The sequence below is a fragment of the Pinus tabuliformis genome, chromosome 3_2 (assembly GCF_031772625.1).
Source record: "Pinus tabuliformis cultivar Carrire ecotype Pingquan chromosome 3_2, CPIR1, whole genome shotgun sequence".
NCBI classification, from domain to species: Eukaryota; Viridiplantae; Streptophyta; class Pinopsida; order Pinales; family Pinaceae; genus Pinus; species Pinus tabuliformis.
In genome coordinates this window covers 705,249,788-705,272,359 of record NC_142302.1, presented here as the reverse complement: position 1 = coordinate 705,272,359, position 22,572 = coordinate 705,249,788, and the positions used below count along the sequence as shown (strand labels likewise).

Genomic DNA, 22,572 nt, shown 5'->3' with positions numbered 1-22,572 from the left:
TAGTACAATGTCACCAATTAGAAATGTTATCTGCAAAAGTGATCATCTAAGAGTCACCAGAAGTATTTTATGGATGACTAATGTTATGAGTTATTGAAACAGGTGCTTAAGCCTTAACAATTACTAAACTAGATGAAAGGGCTACTATTTGTCTAGTTGTAGTTAATTGATTTAAAGTGAGTGAATAGCATAATATTAATGAAATATAACCAACTAAATATTTAGACAGAATATTTGATTGGTTATAAGAAAAGAATACAGGCAAACAATGTTTCCTGTAGAACAAAATATATTTAAACGAATGCAGATTTGTGTGACAATTAATTGATATAAGGGAGTTTATAATAACAGATAGTTTTATAAGCTAGTCCCTAGTTATTGCTAATAACTTCACAGGGGATTTAAGACTAACTGATACTCAGTATGATCTTACCCAGATCTTTGCATAAAGACTTAAATATATGAAGAAAGACATAATGAAATAAGAACATATGAAAAACTTACTAGAAGACAGAACTATAGAAGGAAAATTCAGAATCCTTTCATTAACTTGGCAAATCTCCAACTTGGTTACAATTATGTTCTCAAAGCTCATCCAAGGGTTCAACCCTTAATAACTCGAAGGAGGAGTTATTTATACAAAAATTCTTCTAGATATTTTCAAAACAAAAATACAAAAATAGTACAAAACTATAGGAATTTCAAAATTGCTAAGTGTTGGCACTATTCTTTAGGAATCTGTTGAAGATGTGGTCCCAAAAATGTGTTTCCCAATTGTCCTTCAGTTGTTGATGAAAGTTACTCAATAACTTCACACAAGTGATCTCATCGGCCTTCACTTGGTATGACAAGATTTACCAATTTCTTGTAAACTTCTTCAACTTCGGTGTACTTCTCAAAAGTGGGCTTATTTACAAAAATATGTTTAATTTCATGCTTAGTAGTCAAGCCAAAATCTAAAGCTTCTAATGCTTGTTGCCCTGTAATATGCCCCTTTATACCTGCAAAATTTGCTTTATCAGTTGCTATAGTATAAATCTTCTAGGAGTATTCTTCCAAACTGATCAACCTGTTATTTGGGGCCACTAATCCTGATAGTCCTCTCTGATTAAGTAAATTAAACTTAAAATGAAACCTTTGGACAAAAGTCTTCAAGATTTGACACTTAGTTTCTAACTGAGTCATCAGTTCCTTTTTCTGCAAAACTTTTTTGATCTCCAAAATGGTTTCTATTTTGTCTAGAATCTCAGTTTGCTCCAACTCGGCCCTGGTTTTTGAGTTAAGAACTATGATCATGTTTGAAGCTTCACTTGGTTTTTCTTTAAGAAGTTGCTTCACTTCATCAATGGCTACTTGTCATTTGTTTATGAGTTCCTCCTTCTCAAAAATGATTTGAATGGAGGGCCATACTTCAGTTATGGCTTAATCGATATCTTCCCAAATGATTTCCTTGGCTTGGGCCAAGGTTTGAGCCATCAATGACTGGCTCTACAACTCTTCAATTCTTCTGTTCAACTTGTGTGTTTTCTGCATTTCTTCAACATAGAGAGTATCATTCTTTATCTTTTGAGCTTCCAGATTCTTGAACTTCTTATGAATCCTTGCATTTTCTTGTTTCTAGTGAGTAAACTCCTATGAGAGTTGTTCAAATCCTCTGTTGTTGATGTAGATTCTGTTGTGGCTGATGTAGATTCCCTTGTTGTTCTGGACACTATAATAGGAATAGTTGTGATGGGAGCTATAACTAACTGAGTAAATTTCTCTTTTTCCTTAAGAAATTTCTCAATTTGCTCCTCCATGGTATTTATCTATATATTCTGCTCAATGATCAGTTTGAGCATTTCTTCCTTGTGTTGTTCACTTTCTTCTATCTCCTTAGTCTGGGGGTCCTCTGTAGAAGGCAGTTTCAGCTGCTTCCTCAATGCTGCAATATCTGTGTTTTTCTTCTTGATAATATATTCAACAACTTTGACATCAATAGGGTCATATCTAATTTTAATTACTAAGTCCTCTAATGACTTAACCCTATTATCCTTTGCTAAAGATGATATTTTCTCAATCTTCAACTTTGACTGCACATTTGATAGAGCAGTTTTAAGTTTTGACAATGCCATAACAATATTGGTCATGGTAGAGAACAACATCTCACCACACTACCTATGCATGTCCAATTGATCAATTGGATGTATCTGATTAGCATCAAATGAAAATACAATTTTCTTGTAATTAAAGAACCTTTAAGAAAAGGCACTCGAGTCTGCAAAAAAGCCATTTGCATTCTTCCCTTTTCGATGTCAAATGTTGTCAACAACCTGTGTTGTGAAGTAGAAGTTTGCTTCCAAAACTATGCATAAACATTTGCCTTTAAAGCTTCATTCTTCTACTTAATTGCAAGGAAATTAGTGAAGACATTTGACTCCTATGTTTCACTTTCTCCTGCAGATTGAGTGATCTCTAACACGTTCTGTGAAGTAGAAGAAGGATATGCAATAATAATTACAAGTTCTTCTGTCCCTATGGAAACCTGTGAATCATCCAAATTGATGATGATAGGCTCCTTCTGATCACGAGTAGTAGTAGTAGTAGTGCCTTTGGATTCAATCCTTTATTTCTTCTTATAGTGAATGAATTCCTTTTCTCCAATTGCTGATGATGATGATCCTTATCTGGGCCTCTTGTCCTGCTTGGTTTGAGAAGTAGGAGTCTGAAGAGTAGAAGGAGGTAAAACCTGCTCTTCTGCTTCTTGAAGAGTATTCTCTTCCCACTGTTTATGATTTCTAAACTTCTCAATCTCTAGTCTAGGTGTATGATAATAAGAAGTGGTTTTCAGTTCCACCCTTAAGTCTGAGATAATACTGAATGGGTCATAAGACCAGGTGAAGCTCGGTTGGAAACCCATCTATTTTAGTATGGCATCTGCTTCTAAACCTGTTGATCTGGTGTTACAAATGAATGATCCTACCTGTGCCTTTATCTTGAACTGTGATCTCCTCTTCCCTGAAATGAAATGAAGCTCATCCATATTCATCATTTGCCTAATATATTCCAGAGAGAAAATTCTCATTGGAACATATTTGGGCAACTTATATGGAGCTAATTCGCAACCATATACTCTGATCTCTGTGTAGTTCTGGTAAAGATACTAGTCTCTTGTTCTAACTTGATCACTGAGATGCAGGATCCTTTTGATTTCTGTACTGATCTTGGGTTCACTTTGACTGCTGAGAAGTTGTGCAACTGGGTGAATGAAACAGTCTATGAAGTCTGAAAATCTGAACTCAGTTGAGTTCTTTCTAATTAATGAGGTCCACTGAGTGGCTACTTGGTTCTCGTGTTGATCATCCTGCTTGTGCAAAACAATAGGCAATTTGTCTCCCACTGAAAAATAAACATATGAAATAGCACATAGGAGTATTTAAACACTCCTTCAGTAGTGATATTCATCAATTGTTCATGCATAGCTTCAGCCAAAAATTGATTGTAGTTATACATGAAGGCAGGTTTGTTTTCTTTAGAAAAAATTGACAGATAGCCTAGGATAGCTTCATCTACCCATTGGTCTGATTGGTAGCCTAACAAGCAAGAAATAAGGGAAATTATATGCTTGGCTCTCTCAGGGAAGCTAGATAAGGAGGATTCTTTTTGGGGAGCTCAACATCTTCAGGGAGAAAGATCTCAAAAATTTGAGCTCTTTGAGGGAAGGTCAGCTTATGATATAGGTCAATTAAGGCTGCAGTGGAGAAAAATCTTAGGGAATCATTTTCAGGGATCAGTAGCATTTTATTAATGGATTCTGGAGTGATAGATATCAAAATGTCTCCATTATGAGCTACCACGGTTCTCTGTAAAGGATTATACTTGGATTGGCACTAGATAACTAAATTAGGAAAGGAATAGGTCTGAGGAAACATATACAAAGGTAGAAGGGATTCCCATAGGTTTATTTCATCCTCAGAATCAAAGTATGTTTGTTTTAGCCAGTTGTGAAATTCGAACATGTCAAATTCACATTCGAGGTCTGCAATTTTAAAATATTGGTTGACTAATGGGATATAGTCCAGGTCTAAAGCATCGGAGGCCTTTGGCATTTCCTGTGCTGCAGAGGAACTGGCAGAAGGATTTTCTTTCTTCTTTGTAGCCATGATATTAGAACTCAAATGGTGAATGGCAAAAAAGTTGCAGAGATATGTTCAAAGGACACTTACTGTTGTAGACTTGGCTCGGCAGAGATTGTATAACAGAAACAGTGAAAAGGAAATTTAGGAAAATAGATGTAACAGGGCAAAAGGATATTTATCATCGGATTAGACTACCGTTATAGGAAAGTTGGTGCTGATCGGATAATTAGGAATTCAATGCAACAATGGGAGGCAAGATCAGCAACATGAGGCAAGATCAACAATGGGAGGCAATAAATGGCGGAAATAGATACACGGGAATGGATAGGTGGTAATGGGTGAGGGATCGTGGCATGGAACAATTGGAGGCGGATGGTGCGGTAGGTGTTACCATTAGCGCGGTATCAGGAAGTGTAAGAAGGAAGAATGGCAGATTTCAGAGGGGGGTGTGAAGTGATGAGGAGATGACACGTAAGCGGGGGGCCCGCGTGGGAAAAACTACTTCGCACCCCCCACCCCTCCCTTACCATTATCTCGTATCATGGGGAGGGGGTGCGAAGAGGCTTCCCCACCGTTGATTTGGGCGGGGAGGCGGATCACTGTTGGATTTTGTCCAAACTTTATCGCTTGCCTACAAAACATTTTTGTCGCATATGACTTTTGACAAAAAGCATATAAACAATTATTTACAAAATAATTAATCACCCTTTAAAAAGGTAATTAAGCGCTAATTAAATATTAATCTATTTTGGGCGTGTTTAGACTAGCTGCCCTTATTTAACTATTTCACTAATTTAAACCTAATCTAATATAACTTAGGCCAAATTTTGAGCATGTTAGGCCTTTTATTTGTCCTATTCTATCCTAATTTCTAATGTTCAACCAAGATTAAACTATTTGGTGGAACTTATTCTCTAATCTAATACAAAAATTTAAATGACTTGATTAAGATTAAACAATTTGATCCAAATTAGAAGGAAAGGTTGTGGCATAAAAACAAGTTGCACACAAACCTTTATTTATTACAAATGCAATTTATTTCATGAAGTGGCATTTAAACAAGCACACTTATACAATTTGTTTTTTTAATGGGGTTTTATTTCATCTCTTTTTTCTATTTTTTCATATTTCCATTTTTTCTTTATTTTTTCATACCCTCTTTTATAAAATAAAAACTAACTTATCAAAAATAAAGCATGTTACAACAATATCCATGATAAATAAATTCGATAAGGCAAAGAAACAGGAAGATACCTTGTCAAGCCACCTTGAACAAAGGAACAAAATCTTGAACAAACTTGAACCAGAGGTTGGTCAATACAAGGAAGAGGACTCCTGTCTTAAATCTCAACTAGAATAAGCAAGAAAGCTAGTGCAAGGAGCTGAGAAGACAATGGAAGCATTGGAAATCATAAAAGGATAGGTTGATGAACTAGAAAAGGAAAGAAACACCATAATATGTCAACTAAAAGAAAATGATGAAGAAATCTTCAAACTAAAATCTGACATCAACCTTCTCAAGGCCGAAACATGTAAAGCTACAAGGATCAAGGAAGAAATGGAGAGCAGCCTAGCAAAAGAAAATGAAGAAATATTCAAAATGAAATGAAATATTATCTCCCTTAAAATAGAAGCAAATGAAGCAACTTGTATCAAGGAAGATATTGAGAAACAACTTGCTAAGAAGAATAATGATTGCGAAAGATTGGAAGAAGAGATTATCTCCTTCAAGAAAAAGGTTGAAGGAATGAACAAAATATTAAAGAGCTCTCAAGCCTTAGATGACATTCTTAGCCATCAAAGATCTCCATTTGATAAATCAGGTCTTGGCTATACAAGTGAATCCTCAAAGAAGAATGATAATGCTTCAAACAACAAGAATGTGAGGAAGCTAGAAAGAAATATTGATGCTCCCAATTCTAGCAAAGGAAAGGAGAAGAGTCAAGACAACTATGGAAGAAATCTTACTCCAAGAAGACTTGCAGATGGTGTCAAGAATACAAAAGACAATGAATATCATCAAAGAATCTCAAGGCAGAAAGACTTCAGAAGTACATCAAGGAAATCTCCATTTCCCAATCACCAACGTATATTTCTTGGTTATTTCTATTCTTGTACAAACTTTGGGCACATGGAAAAAGATTGTAGGGCATATCACAACGATAATTATAATGGTCCATGTCAATCTTCGAGAAGCAATTTTGCAAGAAATCATGAATTCTTATTCATGAACAACATAGAATGCTTCAAGTGTCATAACATTGGTCATATGGCACATGATTGTAACTTGACTTGGGCTCCTACACAAGCTAGAACCATGAAAAAGAAGAAAGTACACAAGTATGGAGAAGGAAGCAAATACAATCCGAAAATACCCTGAAATCTCTAGCCAACAATACATGTTGTTGACTTAATGAAGATATCCTTAATATTCTGAGTATTTGATGATGGGATTCTGCCAAAAGGAGAATGTGCATAGATAGGGGGAGCTTGTTATTATTGATCATTATTGTAGAAGCTATCCGTGAAAGAGTCCTTATGAAATCCTTGATGAGCTATATTAACAATCATTCTTTGATAAAGATCATTTCTCAGGAGCACTCCATTGAAGAACATGATCTCTTAACTATTCTTTGGACTATTTTTGAATATGTTTTCCACTTGATCACTAAGAAGAAATTGGAGGAGCAGAGAAGGCCATCTAATGCTAGAGAAACAGGGGAAATAATTATGTTGTTGTTATTACAGAATTTGAATGTCTCGACTCAGGGATATGATGTGAGAACAGGGAAATCGAGGATAGAAATGGGGGCAACCTTAAAAAAAACAGAGACATCTGGGAATGGAATTTGAGTGCTTTTGTTTACTACACAAGCAATAGAAGTTGGCAGCTTCTAACATAATTAACCATTACAAAAAGTTGTCAATCAATAGAAAGAATTTAAAAGACAATCACATACTAGATATCAAAATCTGCTAGTGGAGATAACCTGTAGAGATTTTTTTTACAAGAACACAAGAAAAATAATGGCTCATCAAAAGGACTATAGAAAGAAGAATTTTGCACAGTTGAATATAGCCCAATTTGATGTTGGTCACTTACAAAAATAGCAACAGTGAGGCACAACCTCTCACCATTTCATCCAAATGCAATGATGTTGAAATATTGGATGGAAGTGACTTAGGGAGAAGCACAAAGATACAGAGGAACTCGGATTTGAAGAAAGATAGTGAGAAAGTGGTAGCTTATCTTGATTCAGACTATGAAGACCTCTTAATTCTACCTATGGAGATAACAAAATGTGGATTGTAGAAACATAAAAATTTGGACTTTAACATTTGGTGTGTGGCTATTTGGAGTTTGTTTTGAAGCATTGAAGTGAATATCTTTAAGCATTGTTGAAGTCATGATAAAGTACTGTTTGAGACATGAAGAAGGGATAATGTGCTAGCTGATGATAAGGCAACAATCCTTCTATCTCGAGTAAAAATAAGAGCACCATGATAGGGCGAGTAACATACCCATGAAGAAGAGAAGAAGCTCAATAGGGGGAGTACTTGGGCACCCCGTTTGCCATTGATGTCAAAGGGGGAGAGAATGTTGAAAGCGGGAGAAGAAGAATATTGCCATCAATGACAAAGGGGGAGATTGTTAATCAAGGTTGTGTTTGTTATGGAAAATTCTTGTGACATGTCATGTTGCTCATTGATGCCCTTTAATCATCAGTGGATCTCATGGAGGATCCATGGGTTGAATATATATATATACAAACAGGGTAAAATCAGTGACCCAAGAAGCATCCCAAGGAGGAAAGCGATCAGAGGAGCAAAGAGGAACACATCATCAGAAGAGTAGTTATCGGAAGTCATAAGAGCGAAGAAAAGCCACAGGAGCGACAAGCCAAGAAAAATCATATGCCCAAGAATAAGAGCCATATCAAAGGAACTAAGGAGAAATATCGAAGGAAGGAATAAACCGTGTAAACCCTATAAAATTTCACAGTGCATCAGAGAAATCAATATCGGTGGCTTTATCGCTTTATTATGTGTCACATTGAATCCCCCGACTGCGATATGTATTACGGACCCAATGGTTCCATAACAATATGCTCTATTGTTATATTGCATCCGCCATACTGGAATTGCTGCATGGGAAGTTATGTATCGCAAAGGAATGTCACACTTGAAATCTACAATTGTGTTTTGAGATGCGGACCCGACTAGTCAAATAGAACAAGCTCTATTGTAATGTCGTGTCTACCACTATCGGAAGTTATGTATCACAAGTATTAAAAAGGTCACGCTAAAAACTTTGATTGCGATATGTACTGCGGACCCGATGGTTCCATTATAATACACCTTATACTATATCGCATTCGCAATATCGCTAGTTTTTAAGGGATGTCAAACTGCCGATTGTGATAAGACTTGTGGACCCGACGGAGTGCTGATTGCGATAGAGGTGTGGACCTGAAGATTTATTAAAAATAGCTTATTGAATATCGCATCCGCTCCATCGGAAGTAGGGGTATTGGGAATGTTATATCGTGAAACCAAAGGGTTACGATTGTGGGATTTTCACGATGTTGCAATTACGGGAGTTCAGAAAGTTGTGATTGTGATTAATAATGTGGCATGTGGGACCTCCATGTGGGCCTTGGATGAATATTAAAAAGGGCCTCTCCGATATATTGTGTAATAAGCGACCTCATACAATAATTCAGCTACTCCTCCCAATGAACGTGCCTTTATGGTCATTAGTGAAACCCCTATATATATACTGTACTTGATTCATTATAAAGATTATATTAATAAAAACATTTATTCCTATTGCTCATTTTGTGTTCTAAATATCTAGAGAGATTTCCCTTTATCAAGGGAAATATGTCATGAAGATATTGGAAAGATTTAGAAAGACAGAATGCAAATCCTTAGACACTCTGACGGAATTAAATTATACAGAGATGTTATTAGACCTGACTTAGCGAAATCCTCTAAGTACTAATAGTTTATTGAGGGATCAATGTTCCTTGAGAACACTCGTCTGGTATATGCTTTGCAATAAACACCTTTAGTACAAATTGAGCTGCCACCAAGCACATTTTGAAATAATCTACATGGGACGATCAATATTGGTCTAAAACATTATGTTGGAGATGTATTATTTCATGGATACATTGATGTTGACTAGTCTAGATACGTTATAGATAAGAAGAGAAATTTTGGGTGTTGCTTTAGTTTTGGATATGCCATGACATCTTGGATGAGCAGTAAATAGAAGTTCATAGCCTTAAGCACAACCAAGGTTGAATACATTATTTCTAGTATGGTTATTTGTGCGACAATTTGAAAGATCTTTGGAGAACTATTTGAGCAGATTTTGGATATGACAGTGATATCTTGTGACAACAAGAGTTGGATCTAATTAACAAAGAATCATGTATATAGCTAAGATAGAGATATCCTCGTAGATTGAGATAGTGTTATTGTGTGAGACAAGCTTAGGCTTGTGGTTGTTGCCTCCATGAGAGGGAGGATGAATAAGGTATCCTTTTTATGATATGTATTTTTTCTAACATGATATTTGATTTGATGTTCTGTATGAACAGGAAAACAAAGGACTACTGCTCGAAAGAACTACATAAAGCAGTATGATTGAACTCTTTAGTGAATTATTTGAGCCGATACCAGATATGAGCACATTGATATGTTTCTGATCTATAGAGAGTAGCATGTATTCATGGATGTGACCCTCCTGAATAAGGGTTGGGGTTGATCGAGGAGACTGAGCTAGCTCTTCCCCCCTGTCTGAGCTCCTAGGGTGAGGAATTGAGTCGTAGAGATCCCGGGGTTGAGGGATCTCTGGACAATAGGGTATCATCCCTATCTGTCACCCCTAGGGTGGAATATGTAGCTCCCATATCTTGGTCTAGTATAGTATACCCCAGTTGGCATTATACCCACAATTCAGACTCATTGGGATTTTAGTTCCCCATTTGGACAACGAGCTGAGAAAGCTTGGGGGCGTGTGATCCTTACTTTTGGTAAGTCGGGTATCTCACCCAAGCTTGATTATGATGTAGGTGTTATACCACATGACTCTTGATGGTCATTGTTGGGAATATCAGTAGGCATTAGAAGGGATGAGATACTGTATCTCGCCTATTGCTTGACATAGGGTGGAAGATGTATGCTCCCCTATGAGATGACTTGGGGTGATAGTGTCCAATAGGACCTTCCCCACTGTCATAGGCATGAGGTGAGAGTGTCCCATAGGACCTTCCTTATTGTCAGTGGATTTCGGGTTGAGATGTGCTCCCTGATATGGTTCCAGGTTGAGTAGGGCTCCTTGATGTTATTCCAGATTGAGGTAAGCTCCACAATGATATTGAGGGTGGTAGCCTGGGCTCCCCTCTGATGCCAAATTCATATTATTTTAGATTTGAGAGTGTTCATCATATGAATATAGTTACAAAGATAAGCAGAGATACGCAGGGATGAGCATATATGAGCAGGGATGAGAAGGGATGAGAAGATATGAGAAGAGATTAGCATATATGAGTAGGAATGAGGAAATAGGAGCATATATTAGTAAATATGACATTTGAAGAAGATGAGATACTTGTGATGAGACATATGTTGAAGTCGGTAATTTCTCGTTATCTGAGAGGGAGTGTTAATTTGGCAGCTCAGGGACAAATTCCATCTTTTGCACAATCTTCCTCTTCAATTAGGAAGACCCCTTCTAGCCCTTGGAAGAATTTAATTTGGTTAAGAAAAAATATATTTTTAATATAGAAACCCAAATGCGCACAAAACGACAAGTCGGCCCAAAAAGTAGAATCTGGACACCCTTGGAAGCCTATAAATACAAGTCAAATAAACCTCATTTCAAAATAATTATCAAGCATATTCTTCTTCTCTCTTCTTTTATTTAGCTCGCATAGGTCTAAAGTGGTTCACGGAGATTGGTTTGTATAGGTTTGAAATTACAATGTTTGAAACATGCACGTGTGATGCAGGATTTTGATTTGCAGTCGCAGGGTTGCAACAAGGAGTTTTTGGTTGCAATCGAAGGCACGCAGGCTTATTTGTGTGGTTGGAGGGTTTCAACCGCATGCATGTATACTCTCTATGTGCGGTTGGAAACTAGGAATTTATTTTTATAGTTGACCGCAAATCAAGACAATTGACCACAAAAGATGGAAGTAGATCACAAGCTTCTGAATCATGATATTGATCATAATTATTGTTGGGTTCATATTTGAGATATTGTTTGGTTGATTTTGCTTGATAGTTTTTTGGTTGAAGATATGGATCATTGTACTCTCCCTTTGCTGAAAATTTTATAATAAGAAGAAGAATTTGAAAGGTTTCCCCCTTATGGGGTCTAGTCTTCGACCAATCTTGGTGTCTCTATGTGTGAATGATTTTCTTCTATTGTTCCTTTATGTTCCATATCATTGACAATGATATTGTTATTTCTATATAATTGCATACGTTGTTGAATAATGTTATGATGTTATGGGGTGAATCTAATGTAAATAGTGAAATGCAATTATCTAAAGCAAAGACCAATATAGCCCTAAGTAAAATTAACATTCATTTCAGGTTACTGATTTTCTAGAGAAATATCAATAAAAAATCAATGCCAAGCATGAATTTTGTTTTATTAATTTATTGAGTTAGATTTTAATTCTTTAGTTTGTTTTTGATATATCGGGAGTTTGGGTTTTTTGTGCAAATTTGACATGTTTTTAATTATATTTTTGTGATTATTTTGTAGAGATTGTGAAGAAAATAATGATATGGAGCTTCTAAGGAATGGGTTTGGAGTAGAAAGGAGGAAAAGAATATTTATTCAACCTTCAAATCAAACTAAAAATCTTCACTCAATTGTCATGTAAATAGAATTCCATTTTGGATCTGATTTTATAATTTCTAAGGACTAGGGGTTCCATTTTTTTACAAAAGTACCTTTTTGCACTATTGTAATAGACTATTTTTTTAGGAAATTGGCTACCTATTGGTCCAAAAAAGAGTAAACACTTTATTTTTCTAACAATTATTGAGCACTATTGCAAAGTTTTAGAGACTTTATAAATATATCATTCAATTCTTGTTCATTCTCTATTTTTATAGGTATGATTATCTTTACTAGCACAATTGTTATATTAAAATAAATCATGCTTATTTCAAATTTATGTCAAGCTATCTTGTGGGGATGGTATAGATGGATTTAGAGTTAAGTGTTGAATTTGAGCAAGCTTTTATGCATTAAGTTGCTAGTTATCTATCAGCTTAATGCCATACTAGTTTTGTGTTATTCTTGTCATTTTATTTAGACTATTCTAGTATTTCGACATGGTCTATTGGCTTGAATGTATTTCCATTTGAGTTTAGATATATGTACAACAAAGATCTGATAACAATTTATTAGATATTTTTTTATGCCTATTTGTTTGAATAAATGGTAGATTTTGGAACTATTTCCTTTGGCCTATTAGCTCCATTTTATTCTAAGTTCAAATTGATATAAATTTCATTATACTTTTCTTGATTAGAAAGATATCTATATCATTCCCAATGGAGATATATATAAATTTCCTTTTGTTGTTTTCATTTTAGCATAGATTGCATTTGCATTTAGATTAATTTATTGCATTTTTAGAAGTCTCCTTTTATAGGACATTGCATTGGTGGCTTGGTTGAGACCTTATGTCAACTTAATGATTGCTTTTTTGCAAGCTAGATGCAAGAGGGTAAGTCTAATAACTCTTCTTCTTGATAATGATTAGGAATATCACAAACCAATAGGGAGAGTAAGGGGTAAGTGGACCCATTTTAACCAGTTGGAATCACCATCCCAAATGGATAAGGGCTTAATTGGGGCCCTAACTGGGTGATCTCCCCAACATTGATTTGGTCAATTTTCTCCATTGGCATTTTTGGTGCTAGAATGAGAGTCACTTATGAGTTGTCATTTTGGAGGCTTTTGTTTTAAAGTTTTATTTATTTGCAATGGTTCCTTATAAATTCCTATTTGGAGTTGTATCTTTGGACAAGCATCTTCCACCACTCCAATGAAAATTCTAATAATTTGATCAAAAGTAAAGTTAGATTATAAGAGTAATGCTTTCACATATGATATTGGATGATAATAGTAATGCTTTTTCATATGATCATGTTTTGCAATTTATTCAAAATTTTATAAATCCTACTTTTTCTGATATTCACGAAGGTGTTCTATGTAGAATTTTTACTCCAACCTTCGCAAGTAAAGTTAAAAGATGGTGTAAATCATTTCTAGTTGCCTTTATTCACAGTTGGGATGAATTTATAACAAATTTTGGTCATGTGTTCAAATATTATTATTACCAACATGTATGTCTTGAACTTGGACATTTACAAAAATTTAAAAACGAATCTACAATAGATTTTACAATTAGATTCAAATTAAATTATCTAAAATTTAAATTTAAAAATAGACCTTCAGATATTGAGTTAATGGAATTGTTTCAACATATACCTTTGCTTCTTTGCATTCCAAAAAATTGTGAAGAAACTAAAGACAAAACATTTCTAAGTATATACATTGTTGTTTAAGAGCCAATAATTGAACTTTTTAATAGCATGGCTTATCCTCTTGAAGCAGAAAATGCACAAATTACTAATGAAGAATTTCAGCAAGACATAAGAACATCCAATAAAGTTAATGCTAATACCGAGAGTGATTTAGATCATGATGCTATTGGTGAATTAAATACTCTAAATCAAATTAAATATGTTGTTCTCAATGAAGAAGAAAATTAGCAGACATCAATTCAATTTGAAAATTTCAACAATGTGTGCTATATGGAAAATAATTTTGAGTTTTCTCAAGTTGTTAATAATATTCGTCTATGTGATTCAAGGTAGCTAAATGATCCTTATTAGGAATATACAATTAGTGAAAGTCATAGCATTCCTGAAATCACTTTAAATATTGAAAAATATGATTTCCGTGTTGAAGAAAATATTGAAGAAATAGAGTTGGAAACTCAACAATCAATTTATGATTCTAACAGTCATTGTATAGGCATAAAATTTTTCAGATTTGTATGCTTAAATAGCCATTTCTCTCTTTATCCCAGTCTATTTTTGACAATAATTCATATGCTAATTATTCGACGGTTTCTCTTTGCACAAATGTTTTTGTAGAAAACAAGGGAGCTACCACAAATTTAATAAATGATGAATTGTTGGTAAGTTCCGATCAAGATAATGAATTATTAATTGATCATGTCTTCAACAACTATGAGAATTTTTATGCTTCTAAATGTGATTGTTCTTCTTGTTCTAACCTACTTTTCGAAAAGGAAGAGAGTGTTAATAAGAATTATGAAGTCATTTATGATGACAATTTTGAGATTGAGAATAGTGAGTTATTTCACCCTTCATCAAATTCCCATGTTCTTAATCTTCAAAGTCAATCTATATTTCATGATGAGAGATATTCTCATGCTCACACTGCTATAATAAATCCTCATTTTTAGTTAGCTAATAATCATGATGATTTCATTTCTTTAAAAGAGGAATCCATTCTAATTTATGATTCTAACATTATTCAAGTTCTTATTTTTTGTCATAATCCTGAACCCCTTTCACATTCACAAGTAGATGTTAGTACTAATTCAAATCACATTATCTTCGTTGATGCTTGTTAAAAGGATTTTTTTAATAATAAATCTTAGTTGTCTTGTAAAATTAATGTAAAGTATGATGTAAATTTATTTTTTATTTTTCATTTATTTTGGATTCTTTTAGATTTAGGAACCTATTTTATATTTCAATTATTTTGATGTTTTATGTTGGCATTTGGAGCATTCAAACATTGAACACTTATCAAATATGTTAATGGAAGAATGTGAAAATGATGTTCAAGGCCTAAATCATGGTATCAAGAGTTTCAAGATTTTCAGTTTCATTTGATGTCCATAACATACCAACTTATTCTATCTTCTGAAATATATATTCCACAAGCTTACGCCTTTGAAATAGTAGCATTATGATTTTGGCAGCTAGGTTATCTATCTAAAAATATTTGGAGATAATCAATAGATTTCCATTCTTGGTTTTAATGATCCATTTAAAAATGGTTTGGAAAGTTCAATTTTGAAGAATATTTGTGATTATGCTCTTCCTCTTATACATAGTACTAACTGGTCTCTACAGTCTCCATCATTTAATGGTACATCATTTGAGTTTGGTTTATCATCATTTCCTCCTTTGGATCTTCACTAATCATTAACAGATGTCCATCCTAAATTTTATAATCCTATTGGAATATGGTCATAGAATATGTTTTAAGCGAGATTTCTTGTTAATAAGCTCTTTATTTTCATGTACATATTATAAATAGATGTACATAATAGGTTGAAGTTTTATTTTAATAGTGTAATAATAATTTATTTATGTTCCTAAATTGTGATGTGTATATATGTGCAGGAATAAAGGAATTTGACTGACTCGACTGGAAATATGATTTCACTTAGTTTTAATCTTCTTTAGTAGAGTAGGAGTAGGAATAGTTTAGTTTAAACTTCTTTTCTTTTTTAGTCTCTAAAATATTGTAGGTGTGAAATAAGCAATTGAAAAGCCTTTATTTTCTTTTGGAAGAATGGTTTAAAGCAATTTCAATAAAAAAAAATTGCAAACATGTTCAAGGGAGTATTCATTCATTCATTAGAATTTTAATTTTGACAAGATGTGCTCTATTCCAAATTGAAAATAAATAAATATGTATAGGTGCTTAGTGTTGAATTTTGTAGCTATGGTTGGTCTTCATAATTAATATTTTATCCCTTGAAATATATATAATGAAAAATGTAAGACACGTTTTTCATGTCGTTTTATTTTATCCCTTGAAAAGATTAATATAAGACATGTTCTTCATGTCGATTTCAAAAGAGAAAATTTTAAATTTTGAATTTTGAATTTTTGGCTCCAAATATGTCAAGTCGTCCCTCCTTCAAGTCAAGCTGGCCCCAGGCAAAGTGACTGTTGTGTGTGGAACATGATTGCTCAGAGGTCTTTGTTTCAGCCGGATGTATACCCCAGGATGTTTTGTACACCCCTCCACGCGGGGGGGACTTGTCCCCCCCGCGGGGGTCCGGGGGCCAGCGGTCTCTCGGCGGGGGCTCGGGGGCAGCGCCCCCGAAGCCAAAATAAATGTAAAATTGCCTTGTAAAAGTATAGTAATTTCTAGTCAATCTGGGTTGTTCATTAGGCGGATGATCTGATGGTAGAACTTATGTTTAGTTTAGGGTTTCTTGCCCTAGAAGGCAAACCCTCTCTTTGTATGAGGGTATTGTACTTGAGGCTATGAAATAGATGTGTATTTTGTGAGTGAGAAACAGAGAGGTGAGAATGTGAGAGAAAATAGAGGATACTACAACGGATTTGCTGTAGGTTGTGTCTCTTCATTTTGCTAGATAATAGAAAGGAAGGACTGGCTGTTCGGGGTGGACGTAGCCCAAACTGGGTGAACCACGTATATCTGTGTCTCTCTTGTTTTGTGCATTTTGTGTTTATATTTCTGCAATATTTTATGTGTTCCATTGCTCCGTAATATATAATTTTTCTAACAGTGACACCCATTCAGCGAGCCATATCACTTTATATACTCCACTCGCCCTCCTCCACTAGACGCAATTCAATCTCTCGAAATGAAAATTACTTTTGGGTATCCAAACGAAGGATAAGGATGAAGAAGGATGAAATCATCTAAATCATCTCTCTCTGTCTCTTTAACTTCAAAAGTGTGTCTTCTCTCTCCTCATGCAACTTCGCACATATGACTTTCTGGACAGATTCTGAGTAGTAGTTCGAACTTCTGAGCAATAGTTTCTAGGCAATTTCTAAAGCCCAAATTTCAGCCTAGACAAATCAGGGAAGTTGAGTTTTTTGGAATAATATTGACTTTACAAGAGGGAAGTTTCACCAAGTTTGACCATTGTATTGTTGGTCATCTTGACCATCATATTTGACTAGCAAAATAGGTGTTTCAATTGTTCAACTAAAGAATTTCTCTAAGGAAAAGGTTGTTGAGTTTTTACACCAAGTGGGTTTTCCCATGGTAATTATTTTGTTATCTTTGTGCATTGTGATCTCTATTGCCCTTGTGCATTTATGGTTGAATTTCTGAAGTGTAATTGCTTAATTATAAACTAGAAGTGTTAAAATAATATCTACATCATTAGAAGTAATTATCATTTTTTCAAAAATTAGTGTTTGTATCAATTGCATTTGAAAAATAAAAATGGTATGAGAGATTTTGTGAAGAAAAGGACATTGAGATCACCCTTGAAGAGATTGGTAAATGAAATGAAATTGAAGATCACTCTTGAAGAGACCTACATCTGCAATCTGATTGTTTATCTATATCCATGGGTTCCTCTATGAATTCATAGAGAAAGTTGGAAGGAGCTATAAATTTCAGGGCTTGGAAGACAATGATTTACCTCATTCTTGCAAAGAATGATGTCTTGGATATTGTGAAGGGAAAGGTCACTAAACCTTCAGATAATGAAGGAAAAGAAAAATATGTGAAGGTTGACATCACATACAGAGTATTATTGTATATTATATCAAAGATCATTTGATTCCATATGTCAGAAATCTTGACAATTCAAAGGGGTTGTATGATGCCCTAGTTGCATTATATACCAAAAACAACATTGTTCAAGCAATGAGTTTCAAGAATGAGCTTTGTAATGTTAGAATGATAAGAAATGATATTGTGGCTTCATATTTCATGAGGATTTCTCAACTAATAGATCAACTTCAAGCAATTGATGAAATCATTTTCGATAAAGAACTTGTGACTATAACACTTAATGGTTTACCTAGCTTGTGGAACTCATTTGCATCTAATATATGTGGCAGAAAGGAAACTCCAAGTTTTGAAGAACTATGGACCTCATGTACTCAAGAAGAATATAGATTTATCTCAAAGGAGAAGATTTGAAGACCTCAAGATGATGACTCTTAAGTGTTTACAACCCACTTTAAGAATTGCAAAGGAAGGAGAAATTTGGAAAATTCCAAAGGAATACAGGTAGAAGACCAACTCCTTAAAACAAGGATGTTCAATGTTTTCATTTCCACAAGTGATCATTACAAAAATCAACACACTAAAGGGAAGAACGATAAGAAGAGGAAGGGAAATGATGATGATGAGCACCCTATTAAGAAGAAATTTAAGAATGATACTACAAAAGCTTTAGCAACTAATGATAAGGACATGTTTTACTAGAATTGCAAATAGATCTTTGATTTTTGCAAGTAGGCTAGGAGCAAGAGGGAGTTGAAGGAGTCTCTCACATAAAAAGAGAATTCATTACACTTATACTTAAGTCCTTATTAGAACTAATTTGTAAATCCTATAATTCTAGAATTCCTGATAAGAAATCCCTATTGTTTGTGGGTAAAAACCTAGAGTTATACCTAGATCATGTTTCCTCTGAAAGAAGAAATCCTAGATCATGCAAGAAAAAAAATGAAAGAACCATTGGTGATGTGGATGAGGATGATGAATTTCATTCCTACAAGAAGATAATGATCAAAAGGGAGTTGAAAATTCCATACAATCCTCAAAACATAAAGTACTTTTTATCTCTCTTCCTTGATTATTATTTGTTAGCCTCTTGTCTTTGTTTCCTTTTTGCTAGGTTATAATCATTTCTTCCATGACCTCTTAGTGAGGGTTGCAGGTACATCATAAAGGTTTCCAAGGCTTTGGCAGCAGATGAAAGCATTGGGAATGACGAGGCAAAGCTTGCAACAAGAGGATTCTCCTAGAGTGATTTGTGTTAAAGAGGGAGAATGGCAGAAGGATTTTCTTCAGTGATAGAGACAAATTCCAAGACCTGCATCAATGTCATAGGGAGTTGACATCTAAGTTTGAGATGAAGGATCTTGGTTGAATACATTACTTATTAGAAATAGAAGTGTGACAAATCTAGGTAAGAATATTATCAAGATCCTTTAGAGATTTGGGATGAAAGACAATCAATCCATGACCACTTCCATGTTAACTAATTGAAGAAGCTAAGTGGTAGAAGGAGTAGCCAGATTGCTACAATAGGTTTTGCTTCAGTATCAAGTAGTGGTGGTGATGATTCCAGGGAAGGAAGAAATTGCAGAGATATACATATTAAAATTGGGCAAAGAGTGTTGAAGATAGGAAGAGAACATTTAGATTATGATTCAGTTTGGATTCTACTTGGGCAGGAGTTGAGTCTATTGCAGCTGGTTCAGAAAATTATGAAGTAGTGTGGCTTTAGTAAATTCTCACAGGATTGTTTGATCGGGTGTAGGAGAAAATCATGATGACAGGTCAAGCACATAAGGGAGCAATGAGCCTCACAAAGCCTATGTGCCAGGGAGAAGTTTGTATAATTTAGGGACAAGCTTGAGAATTTTGTATACTTCAGGGAAAAGTTTGAGAATATTGTATACTTCAGGGACAAACTGAAGTGGTTGAGAATATTTTCCTTAGTTAAATGGAATGGTGATGTTGTTGCATCAAGGGGTATACATTCTCCCTAGGTCATAATATAGGAAAGTTATTGACCAAGGGCCACAAAATGTGGCTAGGGATAATGGAGAGAGTATCAAGGCCCAAAGTGCTCCCCAAGTGGACAAGTGAGCTCCTCTAGCATTGGGTAAGAGAGTTACCATTAAATTAGCATGAAAGAATGGTAATATCCTAGGGTTCAACCATAGGTCATAGGTGTTGACCGTGACGACTTGGATAATTGGTGAATTTCTCCAAGTGATGACTTGTTGAGTATGATGCTGAAATAGGATGCTTTTCATAGGTAGTGGATTGACACATCAACATAACTAGATCTTTTAGTGATAGTTATTCTCTTTGAGTCAAGTATGTTGACTAGGTAGGGATAATGGTCCAGTAGATGATAAAAATTCTTCCTGAGTCAAGCGTGTTGACTAGGATCAAGAAGAATGGCCCTAGAGGCCCAAAATTACTCAACCATAGAGTTGAGTAGGTGTCTTTCATCATTAGGCTCAGATTAATCTCTAGATAGGTTGAGTGAGCTAATTTAGAATCATGGCCTAGCCTATGAGGCATTTGGATTTGGGACCAAAGTACTCAAATGGATTGAATGTGTCTCTACAGTTTAACCACAAGTCAAAGAGATTGACCAGGATGATGGTGAACCATGACCAGTCAGAATACCATGGGTCAGAGGCGTCGACTAGAATCATGGTGACTAGTTGATGCTAATGATCTACCATAGGTCAAAGATGCTAACCAGAATTATGGTGCTTATTTGATGTTGTATATATTTACCATAGGTCAAATATGTTGACCAATATTATGGTTATGGATAATGATAATGCTAATGATAAATTATGAACCTTTTCTTATAGAAAATTGCCAACAAGAGAACAACTTAATAGTCACTATGAATACATACCTAGCTAAGAGGGAGTGTTGAATTTTGTAGCTATGTTCGGTCTTCATAATTAATATTTTATACCTTGAAAGATATATAATGAAAAATGTAATAGATATTCTTCATGTCATTTTATTTTAGCCCTTGAAAAGATTAATATAAGACATGTTCTTCATGCCGGTTTCAAAAGAGAAAATTTAAAATTTGAATTTTTGGCTCTAAACATGTCAAGTAATCCCTCCTTCAACTCAAGTAGACGCTAGGCAGAGAGACACCCATTTGGCCAGCCGGATCACTATATATACTCCACTCATTCTCCTCCACAATTCACAATTTGATTTCTCACATGACAAGATATCTTTTGGGCATCCAAGTGAAGGAGTAGAAGGATTAAAAGGGTGAAGAAGGATGAAATCATCTAAAGAATATCTCTCTATCTCTTTGAAGTCGCATGTGTGTCCTCTCTCTCCTCCTACAACTTCGCACATGTGAATTTATAGACATATTTTAAATAGCAAGTTGAACTTCTGGGCAACATGTTTGAAATTCTAAGCTGCGGTTTCTGGGAAACAAGGTTGAGTTTCTATGTAGTTTCTCGGAGGATGAATTTCAGCCTAGGCAGATCAGGGAAGGTAGAGTTTGTTGGGAAGAATATTTACTTGACAAGAGGGAAATTTGACTAGGTTTGACCATTGTATTGTTGGTCATTTTGACCATCATATTTCACTAGCAGAATTAGGTGTTTCTCTTTTTAAATGAAAAAATTTCTCTGAGGAAAATATTGTTGTGTTTTTCCCCCATGTGAGTTTTCCCACCGTAAATATTGTATTATCTTTGTGCATTGTAATCTCTAATGTCCTTGTGCATTTATGGTTGAATTTTTGAAGTGTAATTGCATAATGATAAACTAGAAGTGCTAAAAGAATATCTACATCATTAGAAGTAATTATTTGTTTTGCAGAAATTAGTACTTATATCTATTGTACTTGAAAAATCAACAATTTTCTCTACACTTGCTTGAATTTGAAATTTACGAGTTTTGCGTTGAGATTTGTAGCTTGGGAGGTAATCCAAACCCTAGGCTAGAAGGTTTTGGAGGAATGGGAACACAAATATGTTTGTGGGCTTAGAACCCAAGCATGTGGGATTTGCACCCAAGCTTATGGGTGTGAACCCATGTGGATATTTTGACATGTGATGACTTGAGGTGATATATTACCTCCAGAGCAACCGAAGGCATAAAAAATGACTCAAATTTGAGGTCTAGAAGTGGAGATATTATTTTTTTTATTGTAGTTGGTGGGTTTTGTGGCAATTAGAGAAGGTCATCTTGTTGATTTTGTGTGCCACAAGACAGTTCGATGACACCACATGAAAAAGTATAAATTGAGGAGAGATGAGAGGCATTTCTCATCCATTTAAATCCATCTTTTATCATATAACATATCTGAAACTAGTAGTAGACCTGAAGCAAGGAGCAGGAGGTAAGGAGAAGGAGGTTTTTGGAGATGTTTTCTCTGATTTTTGGTGCGAACTTCTTGCAGACATGGCCACAAATGCATGAGGCTTGAATCAACCACCAAGGAGGCTTGGAGGGTTTATTCTAGATTGTTTTGGGTAGCGAATTAGTTTCCAAATCATGCCACAAATATGAGGTGAGTATAGTGTGTTTTATGTTCTATTTATGTTGGGTTACTTTTATTACAGAGGCCGCAGAAGGAGGCTACTACAACAACGTGTTAGAGGGACTATTTTGAGGGTCGTCATGCCTAGTGTATGTTTGTCCCTTAGGCCATAACACCTGGAGATGAATGCATAGTAGTACATGGGTGTCTCCATATGTATTGGATAATGTTCATATTGCTAGTTGGTACAGGTTTGTTGTAGGGTATGTTGAGGAGAAGCCTCATACCCTAGAGTAGATTTTGGATGCCTATCTTTGGACATCAAAAGGAGCAACCCTTTGGGAGAAGATCACACAGTGTTGGAGT

General features: G+C 35.0%; 1 protein-coding gene across 1 annotated transcript in view; it reads left to right on the top strand.

Moving 5' to 3' along the window:
- CKS (Nucleotide-diphospho-sugar transferases superfamily protein) overlaps positions 1-11,929 on the top strand; it is a 175,717-nt gene extending 163,788 nt beyond the window's left edge. The window contains exon 8 of the mRNA XM_089416893.1: positions 11,905-11,929. Coding sequence (XP_089273019.1) covers positions 11,905-11,913 — 9 coding nt within the window. The 3' untranslated portion in view covers positions 11,914-11,929. The remainder of the gene's footprint in view (positions 1-11,904) is intronic.
- The last annotated feature ends 10,643 nt before the right edge of the window (positions 11,930-22,572 follow it).